General features: G+C 43.8%; 1 protein-coding gene across 1 annotated transcript in view; it reads right to left on the bottom strand.

Moving 5' to 3' along the window:
* The window catches only part of fbln1 (fibulin 1), a 13,629-nt gene extending 6,113 nt beyond the window's left edge, over nt 1–7,516 (bottom strand). Inside the window, exons 1-3 of the mRNA XM_068603704.1 lie at nt 7,281–7,516; nt 2,795–2,903; nt 1,136–1,265 (exon numbers count right to left, since the gene is read on the bottom strand). Coding sequence (XP_068459805.1) covers nt 1,136–1,265; nt 2,795–2,903; nt 7,281–7,335 — 294 coding nt within the window. The 5' untranslated portion in view covers nt 7,336–7,516. The remainder of the gene's footprint in view (nt 1–1,135; nt 1,266–2,794; nt 2,904–7,280) is intronic.
* Between the last annotated feature and the right edge of the window lie 632 nt (nt 7,517–8,148).

The following is an 8,148-nucleotide window of genomic DNA, read 5'->3' as shown; positions in this document are numbered from 1 at the left end:
AGAAGGGAGACTGTAGGATGTTGTCGACAAAAGCAAGGCTTCACGCTGACGAATGAGGGGGATGTGATTCAGACAGCCAGGCGCTCAATCAAGCTGACAGACAGAAAGGAGGCTGATTGAGAAGACGTGCCAAGTGACTGGCTTCAGACAGACAGATGAAAAGCCGCGAAGACGGACAGAACGACAGTGATGAGATGACATCATCCCCCCCGGCTTAAGCACGCTCAATCAATCATTAACGGCAGCCCCGGTAATGTCGGTCGGGGGAGGGGGATGAAAGGTGCAGGAGGTGGGGGATGGGTGTGTTTTGTGCTTCACTTTGGGCAAGAAGAGTGAAGGCTGTATGTGGTGTGGAGCTGGTGATAGCGGGACTGGATATGTGCCACTTTGTTTCCATAACCCCCCCCCCCCCCAGGTGTTTTTTTTTTACGGGGGGAAACAGATTTTGATTTTATGTTTCACGATGGAACGAAACCTTTTAAAGCTGGACAGCAAACGTCGTCAATGTAGTGACTTGATCGTTATTTTCGGTCAAACTACCTCCGATTATTCTATTTTTTCCTACTCAGCTTAGCTGTGCACATTTTATTATGAGACGCCACCTGGATTTAGCAGTTGATCAAATAAAGACAAGCTGTCCCACTGACAATTATCTCATCTTTCCGGGGTGTGTTGACGTGAAGTACATCGTGAAAGTATCAGGGGTGGCTCTGAGGGCTGGGTTGAAGGACTAAAAACGTTTTTAAAAAAAATAAGAAAAAAAGTGCTTGGGTGCGAGCCTGCAGAAGATTTTAGAGACGTAGTTGAATTTATAATCTATTTGACAGCAACAAGCTCCATTCCTCCCTAGAGTGACATGCCTCATCCTGCTCGCAGAACACACACACACACACACACAAAAACACACACACAAAAACACACAAATTCACGTCATCGTCCTCATCAATCATTTGCCTCCAATCTGGCTGTCCGGCAGAGGGAAGTACTGTAAGTTGATTGAGTGTAGGAAGATTTTTTTGAGGGGCACACGATGAGTTCATTCCCTTTTTTGTGCGTGTGTCTCTATTTAACAAGAAAGACACACATACACCTAAACGTCTGTGTGTGTGTTTGTGTGCACATGCAACAAACACACCTTTGTAGTCTTGGTCTCGCAGGTGTTGGTGAATAAGGAATCGCAGACTCCTTGGTCTTTGGCCATGTTGATACCGTTGGTGCACATGGTATCCTCAAGCACTGTCACACAGCACTGCTCCTGCACTATCCTGTCAGTGAGAAAAAAAACACAACACAAAACACAGGTGGTGCATTTATAATCTGCTCGGTGCGACGCGACGCTCTGCCTTAAAGCGTAGCTCATTAAAATCGGCCTGAGGCAAGCCTGATGGGGATCTCAGAGTTGTCGAACTAAAAATATGTGGCTGAGTGGGTCGAGGAAGTCCTGCGTGGATTCCAACGAGGGGACTGGACTTCACTGGAATTAAACTGGGTTGAACCGTGGAGTTAAAACCAACATTTCCGTCCCAAAATGAACATTTGTCCACCTCCACATGTCCGTACTCTGGGGTGGGATTGTGATCTTTGAAAGAACGAATGTTATTATAATATCACTTGAGCAAACCGACCCCTTTACGTAAGCATGCTGTATCCTGGGAGAAAAGTTTCCCAGTAATTGGGTGAGTAACAGTTGCCAATACGACCAGGAATCTATTTTTATCTTCAGATTAAGAAAGTGAGGAACGCGTAGTTACTAGAACGGCTCCAGGTGACCTTGACCTCTGAGTGCTGAGGATCATAACGTGCATATCTCTACAGGAATCAATAAAATGCTACGCCTATCAAAATATCTGTGCCTTAATGTTTCTCTTTGAATGCATTGCTAACATTTGCTTTTTGCGCAGGCTAATCAGTTCAGAGTAGGTGTTTCTGTCTGGTCTGGATTTTACGAGACAGAAACCATAAAACGCCACCCCCTCACCTCTCCTCGCTCATTTCCAACAAGCCCTTTTTTTTATCAACTCTTACCAGAAACCTCTTTCCAAATAAACTACTGTCGATCTCAAATTCACTTCAAGGCACACACACCTCTTCTGCAGAACCTTTTAAGGGCACAGTCGCCCTCCTGTTTTTCTTTTCTCTTCTCTTCTCCCCAGTGCCTTTTCTTTCTTACTTTTTTTTTCTTTGGTGTCTGAAGTAATCGTTCAGATTTCCTGGTATTGCCTCTCTCCATCCTCCCCCTATGTCGCAATTCACCTCGAAGGTATTTCTAAAAACAGACCCCTTTTTCTGACCCCCTTTTCCACCCTGCTCCCCCACAAACCTCTGCCCTTTTCCTCTCTTCCCCATACACTATAATTTAGACAAATTTGGGATCACTCGGGTGGCCACGGTAAATGTGTTTGCCATCAGCAGCAGATCTCCGTGGCTTATGGGACCCTGAACCTGTGGCAGCACACCCTCTAAGGTTACCAGCAGACCTGTTATTACCCCATCACTATTAGTGTTTCCTGCTCTCACGTGAAGTGAATAATGTGCCCGGAGATTTACGGGAGTAAGGTAAAGCGATCTCTTATTAAGGGCCTGCAGGCATCCCGTACACGGTGCAGGCCAAATCCCCTGGTGCCAATACTGCAGGAGCTTCTGCGGCGCAGAAAGAAAATGTAAGATTGTGACACAGTGTGCAGCAGTTAATGACTTGTAATTGCGAATGAGCCCCAGGCAAGTCACACTCTTTAACTCATGGTGTATAAATGTGCGATCTTTGACAGGAAAGGAGCAGAAAGCGCCCGCTCACCTGCACGGGATGGACTCAGAGATGAGAGGGAGGGACGTACAATCTTCGTTGTCATTGCCACGCGTATGGCCATCTTTACAGCAGTCCTCTAAGGAGATCTGCCCGGCTCCTGCAAAACGTTCAAAACAGCACAAAAGTGTGTTTGTGTGAACAGGTGGTTAATTGGTTCACATTGCATTCATTCACTGCGCACAGTCAGGGGGTCGTTTTCATATCTGGCCTTGTCCGGTTTGTCGCAGTGAGGGGACCCCCACCGACATGAGCACAGCAGGCGATGAGACTCCAGATGGAGCCCTGCAGCATCTGCACTTATCACATCGGGCTGCAAACTCACAAGGTGATTAACACGCACGCTTTAAGACCTGTTTCGTGCCCTTTAAGACGCTCAAGACAGAGCAAAATATATGAAATGGCATAAGTCATAAGCATAGTTTCATGACACGAAAGGTGTAATGCGTGAGATACGGACAGAATTTGTGTTTAAAACATTCAATGAAGATTATCAATAGAGGACAAAGAAGTTATAGTGACGTTATGTCAAAGACGTGTATGTATTACAGAGATATCGACTGAAATGTCCTGTAACCACAAGGTAACAGGTTCGGTCCCACAGTTCACTGTCTAGGAGCAGTTCTTAGCAGCTAACGTTAGCCTAACATGGGGAAACAAGTACATTCAGCTAAATTAACATTGCTTAGCAATCACAGCTAACAATAGTCTTTAACATAGGTAAAGAAGTACATGTATCTAAGTCAACACTGCTTAACCAGCGCTAGTACATCTTAACCAACTAGTACATTTAGCTAAGTTAACGCTGCTTAGCGAGCTCAGCTAACGTTAGCCTAACATGGGGAAACAAGTACATTTAGCTAAGTTAACGCTGCTTAGCGAGCTCAGCTAACGTTAGCCTAACATGGGGAAACAAGTACATTTAGCTAAGTTAACACTGCTTAGCGAGCTCAGCTAACGTTAGCCTAACATGGGGAAACAAGTACATTTAGCTAAGTTAACACTGCTTAGCAAGCTCAGCTAACGTTAGCCTAACATGGGGAAACAAGTACATTTAGCTAAGTTAACACTGTTTAGCGAGCTCAGCTAACGTTAGCCTAACATGGGGAAACAAGTACATTTAGCTAAGTTAACACTGCTTAGCGAGCTCAGCTAACGTTAGCCTGACATGGGGAAACAAGTACATTTAGCTAAGTTAACATTGTTCAAGCTCAGCAATGAGAGTCTGACCCCGGACCACCCAGTTTTTGAGCTAATATTCTAGCCATCCCTTAGACATTGCCTCTTTAGGCATTATTTAATTTAATTTAAACACATATTCTTTGAATCATGCTCATTAGCTACACTTAGGCCTATAATGATCAAATTTAGAGATGTAACACAAACAAAAAATTATATTACCATTGTCCTATATGGAAAGTAGCGTTCTCCAAAAGATGGAAAAACTCAATTCTAAATCTGTTTGCCAATTTAAATAGCCTTCAAGCTTTTTTTTTTTTTTTTTTTGCCAAAGACAATGAATGATGGATATGAGTTGTTGCAGATTTCTTTGCTGGAGCAAAAGCAACTCTGTGGTGAACTGGTTGTTTATTCATCTGGATTACAGAGTGTGGAATGCCTCAACTCTGTAAACAACCAAACGTCCCAATCACATCAAGTACATTCATTCGCCTGTGGTTTGTGAGATATGCCAAACGTGAAATAGCTTTGGCAGATTGCACCATGGACTTTCTTTTTGTTGCCTTCGGCTCACACCAGCATTAGTGTGCCAAGTTATTCTTACCAAAACAAAAGAGACAACAAACTCACCGTGAAATTGATTCATCGACCCATTATAATAGAAAATGAGGTGTTGCGGGTTAGTTACTGAATGTTCTGAATTATTGAAATAGTGATTGTGAAATGCACTGAACAAATCCATCTGTTTGAGACACAGCGTGTGACGTTCACAGTCTGGCACGAGTCAACAAATTCAGATACTAAGTTAGATTACGTTGGGAGGACAAGTGTCTGGAATAGCGGCACTCAGTTTTGTAGATTTGCTGCTTTCTCCCAGAGGGGTAGGAGGAATTTTATTATAAGCAGTAAATCAAAGACACTGCACAAGCAGGAATAGTCATCATCGAAAACCGTATCCTGCATCGATCAACTTTCTAACAACACAATATAGGCATTGCAATTAAACCCTCAGTTTGTCTCAATAGTTTACAGGCTTCTATAAACCCAGTTCTGCAGATGAGAACGAAGTAGGGCAAAGCTATAACAATGATGAAGAGTTTATTAAAAGCAACGTGTGTGGGTGTTTTTTTCTACAGAAGAACGCATGTCATTTCTACAGGACAACAAAGCACATACTTGAAACAGCGTGACCATTGCTGCAACACAAAGGATGATTAATCTGGCAGAAAGGCGTGAATATGGATAGAGGATTTATTACTCGGCAGCCACATTAGCTGACTCACTACTGACTTCTGGAAGTCTGGCACATCCCAGAATCCTCCGGCCAATAACCCTTGTAGCAGCTGGATGAAATGAGATGGCATTTTAAAAGCTTTTCTCATGGGCCTACCGAGTGGTCCCTCTCAAAGTCTCTCTCTCTCTCTCTCTCTCTCTCTCCCAGTGAGACTAAAATAAATGATTTAGCTTACAAACGTTTAACAATATGAATATAAATGTGTTCTGAGAGCCATCCATGTGTCACACAAAGACATTTATTGAATAGTTTGAGTGACAGCTGGTTCTCACTGCTCTGTCTTAGTGTTTTTCTCCCCACAGTAGCCCTCTGCTGATAACTGACTGTAACCCACAAGCCATCACAGAGCCATTCCAACGCCACCGCTGTCTCCTGCTCTTAAAACCTAAAGTGAAAGACCAGAAGTGCCTTAAAAAACTGTGTGGGGCTGTTTTTATCAAAAGAGTCAAGCCAGGCACTCGGGCCTAGACGGAGTCGGCCACGGTTCCCTGTCTCCGTGATGCATTGTCTGTCTGCAGAGGGCTGATTTCCATCTTGGATGGCGGTGCTGGTTGTGCGGGCCGTTCTGGCAGAGCGACGCATGGCTCGAGTGCGTCTAGACGCCTCATGTAAACAAGGCTCGATGAGCCCACTGAGGCTCCGCCCCGGCAGAGCAAGTTGGCCTGAGCCAGACATCGCGACAGCAGAGAGCATCTCTTTTCGCAGGCTGCAATCGAGGCTTCTGTTTACAGGTTTCTGGCAATCTTGGTGCCATAAAAAAAGGCTCTCTCACTCTATCTACATATCTTCCTATGGCTATGTTAATTCTGTTTGGGGGTGTTGTGGTTATGTAACCGATCGAGCTGAAGGCCGAATGGATTCGCTCCAAACTGACCCGTGACACGACCCCCTGCAAAGAAGGCCGCTTTGAGGAAAAGTGGCCCTGCTGACTGTGAAAGTTGCCCCATGTGTGACCAGGGAAACGTGAGCTTTTGGATGTGTATAAATCACACTCCGCTGTCCGGACCACTAGGTCCTGGAGAGACTCTTGGTCGTTCTGACATATAGCATCGCAGCATACCAGGGCACTTGGCTTTTGACTTGCAGGGCAGAAAGTACAGAAAACAGGGCAGGCAGAAGTCTCGGTTATATGTGAAACTGCATTTTTAAGTGCACACTCTTCGTGTCATGCGACATCTTCTTTTAGCACTTTTTAAATACTCTATAGCATTAATAAGATGCAATGAGTATTATTTTTCTCATCACTTTTTGATTTGACATTTTCACATATTTATTGTGCAGCACGTGGATTTTGTCCTACACAACGCAAAGAGTAAGAGGTGACTTTATACAACACTCAATATCAATAACTACATGGTAGGTTAGGAGGGGAAACAATGTTTGTGACGGTGTGTGTTTTGATTTTTTTTCCTACTTTTATTATTTGTATTTCCTCTTGTTTTTTACATCATGTTGTGTTTGTTTGCTTTACTTTCCCATTTGTTTCTTCCTTACTATAATTAACTGATCAACACCAACAAAAATAAAATACTTGTCCTCTGATCCTTGTGTGTCAAATTGTGCATATTCATCAATGGAGTACAAAGAAGAAGACAAAAAAAACAACTTCTCCAGCAATAATGATGATGTTTGCTAACATTTTTACGTGATGAAATAATGGGGTTAATACGCACAAGTTCCTTTTAATACAACCCTGTAACCCTTTGAAGCACCCACCTTTGTGAGCAGTGCTTTCATCACATGCCCCAACTAGCCCCGTGCCAAATTCATCACCTCCTCGTGTCTCACTCTTTGTCTATTATCACTTCCATTCTGACTGTGAATACCATCACAAATGCATGAGAAAAAGTTGCCTCACAACACAACACCCCCCCCCCCCACACACACACACACACACACACAACCCCCTACACATCTACATACATTCTCTGGCTTTCGCTTTGGGATGGTCTTCTAATTACAAGTCGCAGTGATCTTTTTCTTTCCTCCAGAAAGGTAACTTACCTTGGCCAAGGAGAACTCCGAACAGAGAGCAGAGCAGCGCTGCGCACGGACCCATTGAAGGAGAAGAGATTCAACTGAGAGGAGAAGAAGGGGAAAAAGAAGGTGTCCGAGAGCTCTGGGCTTGGATTTTCTGCAGGGTGTGTAAACAAACAGGAGTGCTCCTTCTTTTTCCTTTTTTTTTTTTTGTTGAAAGCAGAAAGACTTTGTCCGCGGTGGAGGAGTGGATGTGATGGAGCTGAGTGAGTCGCAGTCGCAGCGTGACTGGAGGAATGAGCGTCCAATTATGACCCTGCGAGGGGCGGGGCAGACCGGGCTCATTGCTAATCAAATGCGTGCTTTTTTCTGACTTTTTTTTTTCTTCTTTCTTTCTTCCTGAACAAACTCCAAATTAAAGCTTTTAAACCGGGAGCTCATTTTATTACAATTCAAACATTTTTGGATCCACATATCGGTAATAAATGAGTTTGTATTGTAATTTATAATTATCTTCTGACAGGTCTGTTCATCCAAAAAAAAAAAAAGGGCCTGTCTTTCTGAAATGTTTTATATAACTGACACATTTATACACATTGGAAAGTATAAGACCTGCACTAAGCCGAGGGAGATGTGGGCTGGAGTGAATCGTTTTTATTGGCTTCAGGAGGAATTGCAAGTGACTTCAGGCTTCTGTGCTGTGAGGCACACATGCACACATGGAAATTGTCTTCCCATCAATGGCAAAGTAGACTTTTTTCAGCCTGTGACTGATGATTGTACTGATTACTCAACATCTGGAGCCGGTTTTGGGGTATTGCGAAAATGTATCGTGTCCAGACTTCAAACCTTGAAACCTTTTTGGATATCTCCGATCGAGGAAACAGGGCGAATC

This window comes from Clinocottus analis, unplaced genomic scaffold, assembly GCF_023055335.1.
Source record: "Clinocottus analis isolate CAN_PGR_092001 unplaced genomic scaffold, fCliAna1.0.p SCAF_6, whole genome shotgun sequence".
NCBI lineage: Eukaryota > Metazoa > Chordata > Actinopteri > Perciformes > Cottidae > Clinocottus > Clinocottus analis.
This window is presented reverse-complemented; position numbering and strand designations above follow the sequence as displayed.